The following is a 19913-nucleotide window of genomic DNA, read 5'->3' on the forward strand; positions in this document are numbered from 1 at the left end:
TGACAGTGCTTTATCAAACAATTTTGTTGAAGTATTAATTCCTGTCATAAATAATCATAGCCCTTGCTATTTATACTTAAATAAACAGTTTTAGTTTATCATCTATTATCAAATTCATTATTAAATTGCTATAAGTGTAATTTATGTAGTATATTATAAAGCATAATAAAACAAATAAGATTTTCACTACTACCATATTTATTTATAGAATATTGATGAATAATTTCATAAAGAAATGTATGTTTAGTTTTAAATCTAACATCAAAGCTAGGTTGTGTTTACTGAGCAAGAATCGCATTTTTAACATGGAGAGTGCTAAAACTAAGAGTGATTCTATACTAGAGCATAGTCCCGTGAAAAAGATGAAAGTGGATATGAGCGGTGAAGTGAAAACTAGAACTGTGGCTACCATGTGCGGTGCTTGGAGACCAGAGGAAGAGTATGGTGGTATGGTGCTTGTGTTTAAGAAGCGGGAAGCCTGCTTGAGTCCGGATCCAGAGCGGGAATGTGACTTTCCAGAGAACATCGAGGACTTCTGGGAGGCAACATTTTCCGATGCTGAAATACAGGTAATTTTTTTTACTGGAATAAAAACTACTTATTATTAATTAGTTGTTAATGAGAAAGTAACAGATAATTTCAATGTTTTTTATCCGTCAGCATAATACATATTATTATTTTTAAATGTGCTTTACAGCGACATCTATTACACTGTAGCAAAATTACTTTGTGCGTCAAATTAGAAAGTGTTTTATAATGACACGAATAGATGGCGCTTTTTTATTTCCTAACAAAGTGTGTTTAAAAATGTATAGATGGCACTGTCTAATTGTTGTAATAGTTTATCAATAGAGGGCGTAGTCTAAGCGATAAGTTGAGAATGGCGAAATATAGAGATAAGGGTCATAAAAATACGTGCGATAGCTCATTAGATTCGGAAAGACGTCTAGAAAAATGTATCGGAAGCGTGTATTAGCACACAAAAAATTGCAAAAGTTATAAGCAAATTAGGTTGCCAAAAAAAGGTATTACGTTTTTAGTTAAAAACTCCGAAATTATTAACATTGAAGAAGTTTAAAAAAAAGATTCTTAAAGAGGAGGAAATTTCCATACGAAAACTCCCAACTCCCGGAATTCTATCTCTATTATTTATAATTCTAATTTAACGCTGAAAGTAAGCCTCCGCGCGGCATTTTTGGGTAGCGCGCGCGGCTTCAAAACCGAGCACGTCACACTGATTATTTTTTTAAAAGTATTAAATATTAATTTAAAAATTTCAAATCCAGAATGAAAAAAATAGCAAAATCTTAGATTTCCCGAGAACTTTATGAAAATAACTTGTATTTTCTAAAGTTCCTTATGATAATATTATTCTAGAATAAACTAACTTAAAATATGTTTGCTAATAATTAAAATTATTTAACTTCCTTTCAGTCTGTTAGTTTTTAAAGGTGTAATCCGTTTTAAGGATTACTAAGGTTGGGTTGCACCAACTAACTTTAACTATAACTGTAACTTTAACTATAACTACAGTGCAAAATGTCAAAATATCTTTGGTTAAAGTAAGTAAGTTAATATTTAACCTCCGCTCATATAAGTCTGTCAAGAAAGTCATGACAAGCGGGAATTTTTTTAAATTAACTCTTCCTTGACGCACTATACGTACTTATATTATTATCTGAAAATTTACTATGTTTTACTGTTATATTTTTCCTGTCGATTATTACGGATAATTAAATTTCTTATACCCTCAATGCCGTTACCTGTAGCTTCAATAAAAAAATAAACGCAACAGACATCTGTGATATTTCTCCGGTAAAAGTTAAGGTTAAAGTTAAAGCTAAAGGACACCATATTTAACTATAACCATAACTTTAACTTTAACCACGCCTCTGGTGCAACTCAACCTAAGACTTAAGGTGGGTTGCACCAACTTACTTTAACTATAACTGTAACTTTTACTAGGTATAACTTTAACTACAGTAAAAAATGTCAAATCTTTGGTTTAAGTCAAAAATGGACGCTATACCTATATTATATCCATAACCATAGAGCTCGACAAGGCTTTAATGAACGTGGCGAAAAAAGGAACTAACGCTGTCATCATACAAAAACGCCATTTTCTCCTTTACCAGCAGCGCCTCCGCCCACGATCATTTAAAGCCTTGTCGGACCAGCAACGTCTTCTGTCAAATTCTGTGGTCAAAGTTAAGATTAAAGTTAAATTAGCCTTAACTATAACCATAACTTTAACTTTAACCACGCTTCTGGTGCAACCCACCTAAAGTCTTGGCAATCAAAATTTTTCTAGGGTAAGTAGGTATAGTAGGTAGGGCAAGTTTGTAAAATAAGAACGTTGTTTACAATTTGCGAACCGAATGTGGCAAAATGTTCACGACTTTACCACCACTTTGCACTGTTTTGCCGGTGGGGATCAAAATTCAAAATGGTTTAGCGGCCCGCGGGCCGCAGGTGGGGGATAGCTGGAGCTTAGACAATACCTACACGTGCGTTTTAAGAGCGTTGTTGATTAGTTAACAGTTTAGATTCACCCAACGAAAATTCATTCGTTGAAGCGATTTTTTGCGATTTGCCGAATAAACAGGTGCACAAAGTCTTAAAATATTTAAAAAGCATTTTACTCTTAAAATTAAAATGTACTCGACCCAAAGAGCCTGCGAAGGTCGCCGAGGGCCGAAATAATCAAACAAGGGTTCGATCGCAATTTAACGGTCGAAACGAGAATGAGTGACCCTCGATCATGTCTCGTCGGATTTTAAGTATCGCTTTAATTTACTCGTTAATAGATTTTAAATACGAACAGAAAAAATCGAGACCCGCTCCAAATTGGTGGAAATGTAATATTGTCTGTTTTTGGCGTAAAATAGACGGTCACTTGCTTCTTAACAATTCTACTTTTCCGTGATCCTTTGAAAATTTCAGACTATGACTGCGCTTGGCAAGTGCTAACACTTGCCAAGCAGTTTTAGCAGTTTAGTGTCATAAATGGTATGCACTATTTATAATGGCATTCACTATGATAATATTTAAATAAACTAATAAGTAATAACAATTAATCCATGATCCATCCAAAGCGGCTTTGAATTATTATGGCTCTTCTTATTCTTCTGTTTCTCTTATCCCTCCTACCTTTCATCTGATTCATGTGCCATGTCGTAGACACCAAGACAAATTTACCTTTGTTTGACCACTTTGATCCTGGCGATACAGAAGTTGCAGTGGTAGCATAATTAATGGAAATGATTATTATCCTTTAAAAAAACTTCTGTTCTTGATGACCAAGGTTAGCGACCTTACTAGTATAATATAAATACGAAAGTAAAATAAAGTACCCACAGCAGTCCATTAGCTGAACGCGGGCGGTCCACAGCGGGCTGCACTCACCGGACCGTGTAGAACTCCTGCATTTCTCCGAGAAACTCCATCATCAGCATGGGCAGTAAGATTGAAGACCTGGTCAAAATATTTTGTAGAAAAAAACCTGGTTTAAAAATATATTTGTGGGGAAGATCTGGTCAAAATATCTATAAATACGGCTGGTATCGTAAGTCGTAACATGGGCGTGGCGTAAGGGTCGTTTGCGTGTGGAGTTTTCTACGATTTTGGACCCCATCTGGTAAGATAATGCAAGATTCGCCACGACTTTCGCCATCTCCACGCCTACCAAATATCACGTGAGATTAAGCAAAAATACGTTATATTATCTATACGGTCTACTCAAATAAACATACTATACCACTAATCTGTGAATGCCTTCTTAATTAATAGTGAAACAAGTCCAGAAAATAAATGATAGCCATTGCAACTATCAAGGAATTTAGTATGTCAAATTTTAAGCTCCAGAATAACATCCTAGTTTTTATCCTGAAATGGTCTTCTCGTACGATGGTTTATTACGAGCGGAGCTGCGGGCGAAGATAATACAGGGTTGAAAATGAAAAAAGCAAGGTCTAATTAAAGTTGGCACAGTGCGCTGGCTTCAAAAGTGTAATTTGGCTGTAAGTGAGTGCCACTTTAGCTTACTTTGTGCCAGTTGTGCCCTCGTGTTGTGCGTACATTGTTTTTGTTGCTGAAACTTCGTTTGCGAGCTCAAAAATTTTCCAAAAGTTTGCTATAATTTGAATACGAACTTGTAACTTCTTGTTAATTAATGTTAAGTATGCTGTGAAAGAATATTCCACACGTTCAAGCCATACGTATGTAAAGTATTTTAGAAATATTCACATTTTAACATAATTCGATTACTGGTGAAATGGAAATAGGGTTTTAGAAGGCCTGCTCGCACTCTCGTCCAAGGCCGTTCTCAGGTGTGTAATGACAACACTTTTATCAAAATTTACACTTTTATCAAGGACACTTTAGACACTTACAGTCAAGTAGTCATATTGGCATACTTGCCAATACGACTACTTGACTATAAGTGTATAAGTTGTTATAAGTTCGGCATGATCAGGCTCGATTTATATGTGTCCGCCCGAACGCGCGGTTTGGCGGCCCCACTTCAGTAGCAATTGACAAAATTTAAATAAATCGTTCCACAGAACACACATTTGCTTGTAATCTCGAGGTGTATCCGGCAGATCTTGCGTTCGGGTGGACGCATAGAAATCCAGCCAAAGGGCCCTTCAACACGACGTATTTTACGCTCGTTTGTATCGATACAAACGCAAGTTGAACGCTCAGCAAACGCAAGGAAGCCGACACGTAGTAAACTTTATATCTGCTAAAACGCGATGAAAACGTGCTGTCAGCAGAAGATGAGCGCATCAGAAACGCGCGTAACGCGTTGTCAGTGCGCAAAAAAAACGGCATGTGGAAAGGCCCGCGTTTCCTATGTCTAACATAGGCCGCCTCCCCATATAGGCGAACGCGTTGGCCAACGCGTTCGGAGACGCGTTGGCGCGTGCGCTTGCAACGGCGTTTGTGAGTAATCCACACATAGGAAGGTCGCTCAGTATGCTTTGGATCGCGCCAATGTGCGGACGGATTCAAAATTGATGTTGAGTCGCTAACAGCTGTAGCTGTATATTTATTCTCAGCATACGAGTATAATTACTTTGTAAATGTGGACAAGAAAAAGTTTTTAAAGGTTATTCTCGAAATAAATAAATAAAAGGCGAGAAAACGTAACAAACAAAAAAATAAACTCACTTTTAAATAATATTTTATAATATTAAAATAATAGAAGTAATTATTTTATTACCTACTTATTATTTATTTAATTATTACATATAAAAATTATTACATATTATTATAATTATCATAACTATAACTCCGGGCGAACTGATCGCGCGGCCTATGTGTGGATGGAGCGCGAAGCTTGCGACAAATGTCCTTTGATCTTTGCCGACATTTCCGACCCGCGCGGCATGCTCGCAAACGCGTCGGCCAACGTCTAAATACCTACGGCCAACGCGCGAATGCCCATTCTACACATTGGGCCAACGCGTCTGCCAACGCGTCGGCCAACGCGTTCGCCTATGTCGAGAGCCGCCATATGTTGAGAGCCGCCATATGTCGAGTGCCGGCATTATAGGTATATAACATTAAATTATATAGCTGTCCAATTCCATAAAAGATTAAGTCTAAGCTATTGAATTACAAAATCTATTCCACACTTCGAATTAACGATAGCTACTGGTGAAATCAGACGGCAAGCGGAGTGTGAATGGCAATTTCGCAGAAAATGTCAGGTCTGCCGTCTTCTGGCGATAACGTCGGTAGTAAAATTTGAATGTTCGACAAATTGACTGTAGACGCTCGTTATGAAGAATTCCTAGTGCATTGCTATTTGATTTTAAACAATTTGAAACTGGCTTTCATCTCATTATGATGATTGTTAGTTTATATGGGCATTAAATTAAGGAACTAGTTTTCTAAAATTTTGGCATAGATATTGTATAATGCGTTATACTATAGTACCTAGTCAAATAGCAATGGGTAATCGACAGCGAATCAAACATTTATGGAATTTGACACAACAGCATACAAGTGGCATGTCACTCAGCGATTCATTAGATCAGATCCCATACATTTTTAGCCGCTATTTATTACTGTCAGCAGCGTGCATAGTCGGACCCAAGGAGGCGAGTCGAGCTGCTTTTATGCGAGTAACCTATCCTTTAGTCATATTGCGTTCGCTTGTTTCGACAATGAAGTTTTCTTCTTCATGATAAGCAAAGTAAGATTCTGTGAGATGTCCAATCTCATACATAATTATTGGTAAGTCTTCTTATAAGTTATAACACTGCATACCTATTTGGTATTCGATAATGTTAAGATTACGTAGACGCTTACTCCTTTTATTAATATTAAACATATAATTTACAACATTGGTGCGAATATTCGTGGTAGTCCAGGGAAGGTTTTTAAGTGACATAAAGTTCACCGGGACAGCTAGTTACGAATAAAATCAGTAATGTTGTTAAGAATATGATTACGAATAAAAGTTATGAAAGTTCCCCATAAATTCCCTGTGTGCTAAATTTTTTATTCAAGGTCAAAGGAATATTACCGATTTTTTTTAGAGATTATGCAACCTTACAGGGGTATTTTGGTCCAAATTGACTGGGGTATGAACAAATTACGTGGGAATCTCGTGGCGACACATTTACAGTAACTGGCACGACGTGAGAGCTGAGTGTCGTCACCGTCACGGGAAATGCTTTAATTTGCCCGCCATTAATTATGTACTAGTATATAGAATCTATATATATAAAAATGGATTTTCAATTGTGTTAGTAACGCTGAAACTCGAAAACGGCTGAACGGATTGGGCTAATTTTAGTCTTAAAATATTCGTAGAAGTCCAGGGAAGGCTTTAAAGTGACACGAAGTTCACCGGGACAGCTAGTTAGAGAATAAAATGTATATATAGATGAGAGTAGTTGGGAACTATAAGAATATACCAAATATCATGTAAGCGTAGTAATAACGTTAGGGTCAATTAAGACCGCTAAGTAATTTAAGATTGATGTTATAGATAAGTAAAGAATGTAATTTTAGAGAGCATGTGAAAGTTTTGCTAGGTACTTGTGGGAAGCCGCAAGTTAACTAGCAGGTATAATGCTTGTAAGTTGGATAGCGCGCCTTGTACCCCAAAATGCGGTATTAACACCTAATCTGGGGTAGAATTTTTTTGCCCGTAGCTACATAATATCATATTATGGTTGCTTGAACCATAACGCGTAACCTTAACTTCCATAAAGCTATGTGACACCTCATGACCTCACCCATCTAATGCCCCATAAAAGTTCAGAAACTCAATATTGCTCAAGTTGAAATTGTTTTTCCGAAGTTTTCTTAATTTTAATTTAGTTGTTGTGCTTGGTGTAGTTGGGACGAAATTGACAGAACCGTTTTATTTTGAAACTTTTAACAATCGTCGACATAATATTCAGTTTTCCGCTTTTGATTTATAATTAGCTTAAAGTTGAAGGAGTTTTGGATCTGTCGGCTTGTAAAAAATTGGTATTGTGGCTTATTTTGAGCGTAAACAAATTTTGATAATTCCTCTGTACCTACCTGGTCAAATCTGCATTCCGAAATCTATAAAATCTATCTACAACTGGAAGAAATGATTGCTCATTTAGTCTGGTGGACTCCATAAAGTTAATATACCTAGCGGAATAGAGCAACAATCTCGAGCTGTCAAACGAAACCGAAATTGATTTACGTCTTTGTGTAAAAAATTGTTTATTATGCTATGTACTCACATACGGTTTTGCTCGATATAGACCTGGATCCCAGAAGGATAAGACATAACTTACTCTCTGATGGATGAAACCATAGGTTATTATACTCCACTCGGGCTAACTTGTCGCTAGCGGTCATTGACTCCCTGTCAAAAACTTGTCATTTTCCATATAAAACCACGATAAACAATATCTGACACTTCATTGTCAATCGCGGTTTATATGGAAAATGACAAGTTTTTGACAGGGAGTTAATGACCGCTAGCGACAAGTTAGCTCGAGTGGAGTATAGTAGTGCCTCGTGTACTTAGAATACCTGCGAATTTGTGTAGCTCTAAGTGTGACACATGGTCAGGTACCAGGAACCAAAGTGGACAAAAAATGAGTTTTACTTTACTTATTTTCAAATGGCTAATATAGGTATGCTGACACGGACAAAGACGCGGGCAACAGCTAGTAGGAAATAAATTCTTGCAATATCGTATTGTTTTCTAAGGTGTTATATTAATTTATAAAATAAAAATAATGCCTATGAAAAAAAAATAGCAACGAAGTTACTTTTAAAACGTCTGACAATAGTTTTGGTCATTGAAAAGTGTCTTACACTACATGATACTAGTTCAGAACAATATTTTTTTATTTATTTAACTGTTTATTGCACACACAAATTTTTATATGAAATATACACAGAAGAAAGACGACACAACAGGACGACACGACATCTACAAATTATATATAAATATTAGCCATTTGAAAATAAGTAAAGTAAGACTCATTTTTAGTCCACTTTGGTTCCTGATACCTGACCAGGTGTCACACTTAGAGCTACACAAATTCGCAGGTATTCTAAGTACACGACGCACTACTAATAACCTATGGTTTCATCCATCAGAGACTAAGTTATCCTTCTGGGATCCAGGTCAATAGTTTTACTCCGAATCAAAGGAAATGACATATTTGACATATTTAATTCCATCGAGGCCGGCTTGAAGCGAGCCTTCGAGCTATCAGTTTTGCGGCCCACACGATGGTTTTTGCTCGATTTGGAGCAAAACCGTATTTTAGTACTTAGCACGCATCTTTCTAAGAGATTAAACTGTCAACGTGCCGACTGGACGTCAAACAGATGAAAATATTGGTTCTGCTGTCATGTATCACACGTCTCTTCTTACCACGCAGTGTTACTGATAGTGACATCTCGTTTGCTCAGGCCTTGTGTATTAACTTTATGGTGGACTCAGGACATCGGTGATACGATGTACGGTTCCCATGGGAATTAGCTGTAACTGGCTTAGGGCTGAGCTCTGTGGTAATATACCCGCCGCTAAACTCGAATTATAATTTAACCCACTGATAAGGTTGGTTAATGAATAAATTAAGTACGAGTCGGCGCGGGACGTCTGGTCTATATAAAACGAGTTTTTTTCTACTAAATACTATGAAAGTATACGTACATGAATCCGTTATAAGTACCTTAAGGTAGGAATGATTTTTAACAACATTTATTTTATTAGAATAAACGCATAATCCTTAATTGATGTCATTCGTTAGATATGCCTTATGGAACAAAGCGAAATATTACACATAGTACAATCAATAAGAAACAAGCTACCTCTAGGAAGGTTCTATGAGATATTAATTAATTTCTTATTGAATCATTGTTTATTAATAATGATATATTGTAGGCTAATCAATGGGCTCACTCTGGCAAAACTAAGTATAAATATTATGATAAATTGTGCTATGTGTTTTTATAATGTCCTTGATCTTTGAAATATTATGTTCGAGTTTGTGCGCTACGATTTTCGTAGCGGTGCTACGCGGAGAAACCGTGCATCGCGATCGATCGCGGCCGCGCGCGGTCTACGATAGTCGTCGGTCGCGCGCGTCTGTCGCGGGCCTCGGAAGCGGTGCCATACATTTTCATACACTGACTATTGTCGCGAGCGGCTGACGACAGTCGTAGGCCGCGCGCGGCCGCGATCAATCGCGATTCGCGTTGCACGGAATTGTACCTTAAACGTATCGCCTCGCCGTCAACAAGAGCGCTTAGTCATAATGTATTCGCTAGTTTTCATAGCTAAGCTAATGTAAAAAAAATAATAAAAATAGTATTTTAAAAAGATAAAACCGATTTCTAAATTGTAGTTAATTGAGAATTAAAATGCCCTATCTCAAAAACCACTGAACCGATTTTGATTAAACTTGCAGCATTCCCTAAGTTAAACAATACCTAGTACAATAAAAATAATTACTTAAATCGGACTTGTAGTTCTGGAGATATGCGAATACAAAGATAAAAACATACATGTACTGTATACATAATATACACTTTAGAAATTTGACACATTTGTTCAGACTCTGATATAGACTGTTAATATTATACGAAAACTGAAGATTTTTGGAAATATTACATAAATTATTTATCAAATGTTTGGGATTTGATAAAATCTATGATAAGTTACGGACATTACTTACTTTTTATACGACTAGGTAAGTTTTCCATAAGGAAAAGGCCTTTCCTAATCCATCTTCGCATATTCCATAAATAAGATCTTAATAAATCCCCAAGAAGTGTCACCGGATGAATATTTAAACAATTGATCCGGGTTAATAAGGTCCGGTCGGCCGCTCCATCAAATATGCAGCCCCCACCCCAGCATCCACCCAGAAACCCCCAGAGCTTGGGGTTCGCGGATAATGGAGTGGGATTTTTCCAAAAATAATTTTAACCGAACTGGGGGCTAGAGGTAACCCGGTTAATATTAATGCGGAATCCCCGGAGCGATGGGAAAACTCGGGTTTTTCCATACGGATAGTGTTTGTAGATTTATGACAGCGAGGCATTGGGTTTTGACTTGGCTGGGATATATTGTGTCTGCCGTTTGTGTTATGTTCAATCTAGGTACTATTTAGGTGTAGGAAGAGCTGCAGGTGCGTTGCCGGCCTTTTAAGAGGGAATACGCTCTCTTCTTGAAGGTTTGCAGGTCGTATAGGTCCGGAAATACTGCTGGTGACAGTTCGTTCCAGAGTTTTACAGTGTGCGGCAGAAAGTTACGCGAGAAACGCACGGTGGAAGACTGCCACTCATCAAGGTGATGAGGATGGTATATTTTTCGCGTGGGACGATAGCGAAAAGTTGCAAGTGGTATGATTCCGAACAATTCCTCAGAGCACTCCCCGTGATACCACCGATAGCGGATAGAGCTGATGCAGAGTCTTTCAATGCCTTTAACCTTTTAGTGGTCTATGAGATAACATTTTAATTACCTAGTATTTTGAGATCAAAGACACGTGACTCTAATGATCTATGCAAATAAAATTGTTAGCTATAAGTTCGCCTTCACAATAGGGTTGTACTTAAATTATCTTGACTTGGGCATTTCTTAAATCTTACCGGGAAATAACATTTCCTCGAAAATACATAGTTGCTCTATACCCAATACGAATATATTGAATGTTCATCATAATACAGATGCTACATAATATCTCGGAGCCTCATATGCGATTCCCCGCCCAGCCCGGAGACCGCTAATTCACTTTCCATATGCAAATCAACATGTCGGAACATCAAATTCAAAGCAAACTCCGAGACTAGCAATTCGCTCATTCTGACAACTTCCCAACTTTCGAGCTCCATCAACGTCGGGTGACAAAAGTATCGGTTTTGATGTTGCCAATTTAAGTTCCGAAGTATGGCGATCCCGCGACCCCCATTGTCGGCATTTAATAATGATAGCAATTTTCAAAAACCCCTCAAACTTTCCCTGTAAATTACCGTTTCTTAGGAAGTTTTAAATAATTAATGCGTCCAATATTATCTATTATCTCCAGGAATTTGTCTCGAGAAGCGAAGAATTCGTTAGTTGTTAATTAGGTCGTTTGGCAGGAATTCGGAAGTTTTAAGAAACGATGACTTTACGATGCCCTTTCGTGAATACAAGTGGTGGCCGGAGATGACGTCAGAGCGAAACGCTTTTGTGCCTTTACAGCTAACAAGCGGCTCGTAAGTTTTAACGATAGCATTGCATGCAGGGACCCACCTACATACGTGTATCAAAAATGTTTTCGTTTACGACTCCTTGTTAGCAAGACGTCTCATTTGTGTACACCATTATGTGTGGTACTGTTTTAGCGTTGAACTTCAGTACATCGACAAAATAGTTAAAATATATAATGATGTTGATTTAGGGTTAGGTTGAAGTAAAGGTTTCTGATAGAAAGCATTCTCTATCTGAAACATACTTTCAAATTTATTGAAATAACGGCGCTAGTCGAAAACAAGAGTGATGGTAATTTAATTTACGTAGCTTCGCTCAGTTAGTAGTTTTAAGAAATAAAATTAAAAGAACTGTTTTAATCCCGCACTTTCCTAAAATTACTTTCAATTGTACCTACTTTTACACTAGTGAACAACAAACAGAATCACAATTAAGTAAAAAGTATTACTTCCAACCTTGTATGTATAAAAACAAATTATATAATCCCACGTATCCATAGGTACTAACTAATATTATAAATGTGAAAGTGTGTCTGTCTGTCTGTTACCTCACCACGCCCAAACCGCTGAACTGATTTTGCTGGGTCTGGAGATATTTTGAGTCCCGGGAAAGGATACTTTTTATTTCGAAAATATGTACGGCTCCCGCGCTATAAACTCATTTTGGATCAATGGAGTTGCGGGTTCCAACTAGTTGATATTAACAATCACACCGTATTATGAACCCTACATGATACAGTATATTTTCCGTACCCACATCATTTTCTGTTCCTAGAAATAATTTCGCAGACGCACGGGACTGTAATTGGTGTCAGGTGTTATGCGGGCTTCTTTCAGTTTCATGTTCTAGTAAATATAAGGGTAAACAAAACATAGTGAGTATACTTTAGGATGTGTCTGTGTCAGTGCAGAGTTCACTCTGAAAGTAGCAGCGTTGAAAGAGCATTTTTTTGCGATTTGTATTTGCAAGCGCCCAGTGCAGCGTCAGGAATTTTTCCCCACAAAATTAAAAAAAATATATAGGTACTCTTTCAGCGCTGCACTTTCACATTGAACTCTTTATAGTTGGGGAGGGGAAGAGGGGATTTTGGGAGTAGCTCGAGCGTGTCAGATTAAGCTTGCATAGGCTTCCGATATGTGTCTAGTTATCATGGTATAGAAATCAGATTTCTCAGGTGGTGGGTAATTTTTTTTTTTTTAATATTGAAATGTCGGATCTGTCAGATTAAGATAGGGGATGTTTAGTATACCCCAAAGAAGCTTCCATATAAAGCACTGACGATTCAAAGGTTAGGTATAAGTATTATCACTATTTTCGTTAAAAACGTGATTAGATCTTGGCTTTGTAGGCCTTGGGTTCTATTCCGGCGCTGAAAAAAAATGTTCACGAGAGCGCGAAAACGTGGTAATTTTTTTTACCTGTCTTACTAAAAACTCAGATATCGCTTCAATAAGGCACTAATCATGTTAATAACATTAGACATCCTATATGTGCAATTGTGATAAGGATTTCCAAAATAAACCAGACTAGTTTTAGCTGTGAAACTGTTGAGCTAAATCCCGGGAAATCTAGTGAGACTGGGGGATAGTGTAATCAATCAATTGTAATCGTTGTCGCCGCAACGTCATCGTATTGTTAGAATATTCTCTCGACTGAAATTGTTTTAAATACACTAGTAGCCCTAGCACGGCCACCAGTAGTAATGTGAAAGTATGGACAAACTGTGGAGATATATTCGAATTTCTACTGGTGGCCGTGTTAAGGCTACTGGTGCTGCTAAATCGCTAAAATTGCTCTATTCCTCTAGCTAATAAGATGTAAAGAGGTAACAGACTATCAGACATACACGCTACCATTAGGGCCTGTTTCACCACTTCCTGATAAGGCTATCCACCAATTAACTTGACAGATCAAGTATGGAGAATCTGTCAAAAAAGTTGTGAATAGCCTATTAGGCACTTTATCAGAAAGTGGTGAAACAGGCCCTAAGTATATTAGCAATTGGCAAGTATGTAGCCTCTATTTAGTAGGAAAAAACACAAAGCCCTATTCCTAAACTGCTAAATCGAGGACAGTTTTTATAACGTCAAAATGCACGGTTTCATTGCTAACTTCCAGCTTGATAATAATACTGTACTTATATAGTAAAATATAGTAAGAGGATAAAGACAATGGGAAGTAAAAATCAAACGTGTGGCACTCGGGGACTGCCGCGGTAAAGCATTTTTATCAACTTGTGTAATTATTATAATTGGCATACGTCTAGTTGCATACACACAAACACCGTGCCGAAGTCTGGCAACGCCGCACGCGGAGTGGGTGGTGCTAGGTTTTTTTCGTTACAGAATTTCTTGATTCCGACGCCTCGCTCAAAGCCCGTGATAAAAGCTATGCAATAGCTTAAAAATAATAATAATAGCTCCCACACCGGTTTCGGTGACGGTGGCCGGTTTCATATAAACCAGGCCAGCTACGCAGGAGTAATTTTATAGTGCCCAAGTGCGTGCGCAGTACACAAGAGCACTCTCTATTCCTTTACTCTCAGAACCCAGTGGGACGGAAGACCGACACGACCGGCGAGAGATCAGGCGCAGGACCGACTTTTTACATGCCCATCCGACGCATGGACCATCTTACTTGTCAGACAATCAGGTAATCAGCCTGCATTGTCCTAACCAAACTTGGAAATAACATGTTTCCGACGCGGGAATCGAACCCACGACCTCCGAGTCAAGAGCCGCGCTCTATACCACTAGACCACGGAGGTGGAGATTAAAAATACTCACAATACAACCCTATTCTACGTTGAATAATTAAGTAAAAATGAGAGATGAGATTGCAAACATGATAATCTCGTGGTAATTGATGTATGAGGCCCGGGGTCGCTAATGAGAGAAAGGCCCTTCCTCGACGGACCCCGGAACAAATATTCAAATTAGAGGCCAAAAAACCTCCCGACCTGTGAATATGAGGGATGGGATGTGTTTTGGTAATGTTTTGCGTACTTGCATAATTGCTAGTTTTTGTGTTTTGGGTGTTGTTCATGTAGGTTGTTTAAAACTTTAAATAAGGAATGAGGCCAGGGCGATGTAAAAAACATTCCAGATAATGAACAATGGCAGGGCGATTACAGTGTAAAAACTAGCCAATTTAAACAAGTTGGAGCAGTGTAATTTAGTTGTGGCCTTAAACTCGCTTACAAAGATAGAAATTGCGAGCAAAAAAGAGAGCAGAGGCAATATTTTGTCAAGTTCTGTGGTCATTGTTCTAGTTATTGCTAAAATGAACGTATAACAACGAATGTGGTTTACCCCACTCTTAAAAGAGCGAATAGTGAAACAAATTAAACATCCGAGTCCTCTCTTCACACTCACGCCTGTCTTTCATATGCCAGGTGAAAAAGGACGACGCGGAATAATCGCCAAGTTAGTTTTTTCATAAATATATACAACATTTTGAAAATCCGCCAGGTCAGTTTCTCAATGATAGAATTTTATACAATGTGTTAAAATATAAGCTTAGTTTAATGCACAACATTCGTGAAAATTAGATGCATCTTTGTGATTTCTTCTATAAAGAAAATTTTAAGACATCGTGTTTTCGCTAGGTCGGATCCTCGGAAATATATTTGTTTTAAACATACATGAAAACTGTTTCATTTTTTAAACATACATACTACTATGTATGTTTAAAAAATGAAGCAGTTCGGGGCTTATTTTCAAGAATAAAAATGAATTATAAAATCGTCAATTTTGCTTTAGTCGCCCCCTTAAGGTATCTGAAATCTGGTATCATGATGTGCGTGCGCCGATTTGGACTGACCAGTGTCCAGTAAAAAGATGTTCTAGTGTGTCTATTGTCTAGTACCTATTTTAGATTGTGATAGATAATATAATATAGTATTGTGCTATTTACGCTAAACATTGAGTTGCAAATACACTGAGTTATTGTAGGATGTCCGTAACACTTCAGTCGCTTCCTGTAATCTCGGACTTAAGACACAGTTTCGTGCGCAGACGATTATGACAAACTGTGAGCACTCTGCGCGGGCGGCGATTGATCGCGTCGAGCGATCAAGTATGTATCGTGCACTAAATACATGTCTGTGTACTGATCTAGTATGTGGACATACTAATGTTATAAATATGTATGTGAAAGTCTGTCTGTTACCTCTTCAGTCTCCACATAACACTAAACCGATTTGGATGTGATATTAATATACTTTGAGCCAAAAGAACATAGTATACTAATTATTATCCCCAATGCCTGCCCGGGCGACAATATAATTCCGGCGCAGCGAAAACGGGCAACATTTATATTTTTAACCGACTTCCAAAAACGAGGAGGTTATACGTTCGGCTGTGGTTATATTTTTTTTGTTCTATAATTTTGGCAGTCGCTTGCCATGCAATATGTGAGTTTGCCCTTTTTGTACGGCTACTTAAAAGCTATGTTCATATTCGATCTAGTAAACTGTGGAGCGCTTAATTCGAAGCGATCTTCGAGATCGTCGTATATTGGATTGCGTGAATTGAATTTGTTCTGCGCTTCAATTGTTTTATCTTGTGATACGTCGTGTAAATTCATCGTTTCACGACGCTCGAGTCTTTTGCTTTAGTTTGACCTGCTCAATCGTTCACTTGTTTTTCTTTGGTTCCTTTGTTTTGTTGATCGGCCTCGAAGGCCTTGACCAACACTCACTGTGGCCTTCTGGATGATGGGATTCTAAACTTCAAATAACACAACTATTTCACTTGTGAAACTATAGATCATCATATAATTAATGTATTATATATTTTTGATAAAAACAGTTGATATACAGTAAGTTTTATTCACATTTAATAAAAAAGATGAATTTTTAGTGTGAGCTTCCTCATTATTATGTCTGTCCTACTATGACCAATCTAATTTTGATTCGTTTTTAGGGTTCCGTACCTCAAAAGGAAAAAACGGAACCCTTATAGGATCACTTTGTTGTCCGTCTGTCCGTCCGTCCGTCTGTCAAGACCCTTTTTCTCAGGAACGCGTGGAGGTATGAAGCTGAAATTTATATCAATTACTCAGGTCTACTGTCCCTTGAAGCTGTGAAAAAATCAAACTTCTAAGCCAACGCAATCAAAAGATACAGCCGTTTATGCCGCAAATTTTCGACACTTGCAAGGGAATCAAAACCTACAGGGTGCTTCCCGTGAACTCAGAATCTTGAAATTTGGTACGAAGCAACGTCTTATAGCATAGATAAAGGAAAAATTACGAAAACCATAAATTTTTAGTTACATCACATAATATATTTTTTTTTAATAATTTTAAACTTACTACCCATTTCCTCATAAACGCGTAGAGGTATTAAATTGAAATTCATACCAAATACTCAGGTCTATAATACCTTTAAGCTGTAACAAAATCAAACTTCTATGTCAACGCAATCAAAAGAAACAGCAATTTAAGCTGCATATTTTGAAACTCGCAAGTACTCGCAAGGGAATCAAAACCTAAAGGGTACTTCCAGTCGACCTAGAATCTTGAAATTTGGCATGAAGCAACGTTTTATAGCACACATAAAGGAAAAATTCCGAAAACCTTAAATTTTTAGTTACATTACAAAATATATATTTTTTAATAAATATAAACTTATTACTTTTTTCCTCATGAACGCGTAGAGCTATCAAGTTGAAATTCATATCAAATACTTAGATCTTTGTACGGAACCCTCGGTGCGCGAGTCCAACTCGCACTTGGCCGGTTTTTATCGATCGATTCAATTCATCGCAAAAGCAAATAAGGTTTAAATATATTTAAATGGGTGAGTTCTGTAATAAACAAACATTAAAACGTGTTTTATTGTTATATTTTTTAATAGTTTTTCCATTTAAACTTTGTTATACGATTTCGCAACTATGCGGAAATTCCATTTTGTAACCGTGATATTAATTAAAAAAGCACAAGAAAATACCAAATAAGACTGTAAATTTGTTTCCTGGCAACATTACTCGTCGTTTCCGCCATTTTGTACAGGGTGACATTAGCTGTCACTTCACAATATTCGTGTCGAAACCTGTATCGGCGTTACCACGCAAATTTTTTATCCATTTTGTAATTGTGATTTGTGCTGTTTGACGACCTCTGTGGCTCAGTGGTGAGCGCGTCGGTAGCTCAAGCCGGGGGTCGCGGGTTCGAATCCCGCCGACGGAACAAAAAGTGTTCAATGTTCCCGGGTCTGGATGTGTATTAAATATATGTATGATATAATAAAAATCTTAAATATATGTATAGTATAAAGTATTAAATATATTTCCGTTGTCTGGTACCTGTAACACAAGTCCTTTAGGTACTTAGCACGGGGCCAGACTGACGTGGTGTGAAGCGTCCATAGATATTATTATTATTTTAATGTGATTTTTTCGTAGAAATGCTGAGTATTTTATTTGGTTTACTTTAATAAAAGCTCAAATTCGTTTGTATGGGTACTATTTTAGATTACAATTGTCTGTAGCACCTGTGTATTGGCAATCGTTTCGCAGAATTTATCTTAGTTCGTGTTGGTGCGAAAGTTTTTACATTTTGTATTTGTTAGGAACTAAGATTGCTTAAATTGCTACTTTAGCACAGAACAAAATAATGATGTGTGGTGACTATTAGCGATGATGAATTTACAGCTTAAGGCCTATCTTCGCGTTGGTCCAACAATAATTATGTTGGATAGCTAAGTTTGTGCTATCGATGTTATGGGGCAATCATACATACACATCACACATACACGTTTTTCTAACATAGGCGAACGTGGAGAAGCTGTTTTAGCAAACCCTCAACGAGGTCGTGTTTTCGAACAAAAACAAAATTGATCAAAGTCGGGTTTGAGAGAAATACAAAATCATTTTTATTTTCTTGTATTATCCACTTACATTCAAAGGCGTTATCCTTCTAAGTTCTCCTCATAATTTGATGTTTTCATATCCCTATAGAGCAAACTTTGACCCTATATCATTTATGTACATTTTCCTTGACAAAAACAATACGGGCGCTCAGTGACCGGTCACGCCTGTACCGATGGGATCGTGCTGATCCCTGTTTGTTTTGTATTAAACTAGTTTTCAATTATGGACCCGGTTGTACTTTATTTTAGATATTCGACAAACTGATTATATTAAGCTCAGATATAAAAATTGGGTGTCGATTTTGATTCAGAGTGTTATACAACGTGTAACAAAATTAATTGATACTTTAGGTTTAGGGTGTGTATGGTGTCCCTGTTTACCGTGAAAGTAGCGCTGAAAGAGTATTTTTTTTATTATTATTTTTCTATGGAAAAATTCGTGATGTGGGAGCGCTTGCCAATCATCATCATTTAGTGTCCTCTTCATAACGAAGTTCGGCGGTCAGCTGGTTGAATTTCTTCCGGTCTTGGGCTAATTTCTTTAATTGTGGGTAGATACATCTGGTCCATTCCTTTATGTCATCTATCCATTTTCTTCTTGATCTACCAGGTGGTTTCTTCCCCGGAAATCTACCCTCTATGATCAACCGTTTAAATTCATATTGGGATCCTCTTTGTAGGTGACCGAAAAAAGCGACCTTTCTTTGGATGCAGATGTTCATTAGTTGGCGTTCACAGTACGCTCTTTTTAAAACTTCTTTATTCGATACAAATTGTGACTAAGAGATTTTTAGCATTTTACGTAGTGTCCACATTTCAAACGCCTGTATCCGTCGACAACTATCTTTGTTTAAAACCCACCCTTGACAGGCGTACAAAAGGATGGACCAGACATAACATTTAAGAACACGATATCTTGTTGAGAATGCTAGTTTTGGATCACACAGTACTTTACTCATTTTAAAGAAAGCAGTTTTTGCCTGTCCTATATTCTACATCTAATTCCCTCTAAATTATTTAGATCCGAAGTGAATAATCTCCCTAGGTATTTAAAATTATTTACCACAGCAATAGTTGTTATCTTTACATTTTATTTGCGGGTGGGGTATAGGCGTCCTTGCCCATACAAATCGCAAAAAAAACTGTTCTCTCCTCACCGCTGCTACTTTCACAGTGAACTCTACATGCGGAACACATGCATACCCTTTAGTAATATCTCTATGTATTGTTAAACCCTGTATAGGATTTATTTCGGGAAAAAAATCTGTTGGAAGGTCACCGGAAGGAGTGAAACATAAACTGCATACCCGCAACTCTGCCTTA

At 37.4% G+C, this 19913-nt stretch overlaps 1 protein-coding gene across 3 annotated transcripts in view; it reads left to right on the plus strand.

Moving 5' to 3' along the window:
• The first annotated feature begins 266 nt into the window (after window positions 1-266).
• LOC121732851 (RNA pseudouridylate synthase domain-containing protein 2-like) overlaps window positions 267-19913 on the plus strand; it is a 396327-nt gene continuing 376680 nt past the window's right edge. For 2 of the 3 annotated variants that reach the window (XM_042122857.1, XM_042122852.1), the window contains exon 1: window positions 267-569. In XM_042122857.1, the coding sequence (XP_041978791.1) occupies window positions 306-569 (264 nt within the window). In that variant the 5' untranslated portion in view covers window positions 267-305. The remainder of the gene's footprint in view (window positions 570-19913) is intronic. The other variant, XM_042122843.1, reaches the window with a different exon arrangement.

This window comes from Aricia agestis, chromosome 1 (genome assembly GCF_905147365.1).
Source record: "Aricia agestis chromosome 1, ilAriAges1.1, whole genome shotgun sequence".
Taxonomy (NCBI): Eukaryota; Metazoa; Arthropoda; class Insecta; order Lepidoptera; family Lycaenidae; genus Aricia; species Aricia agestis.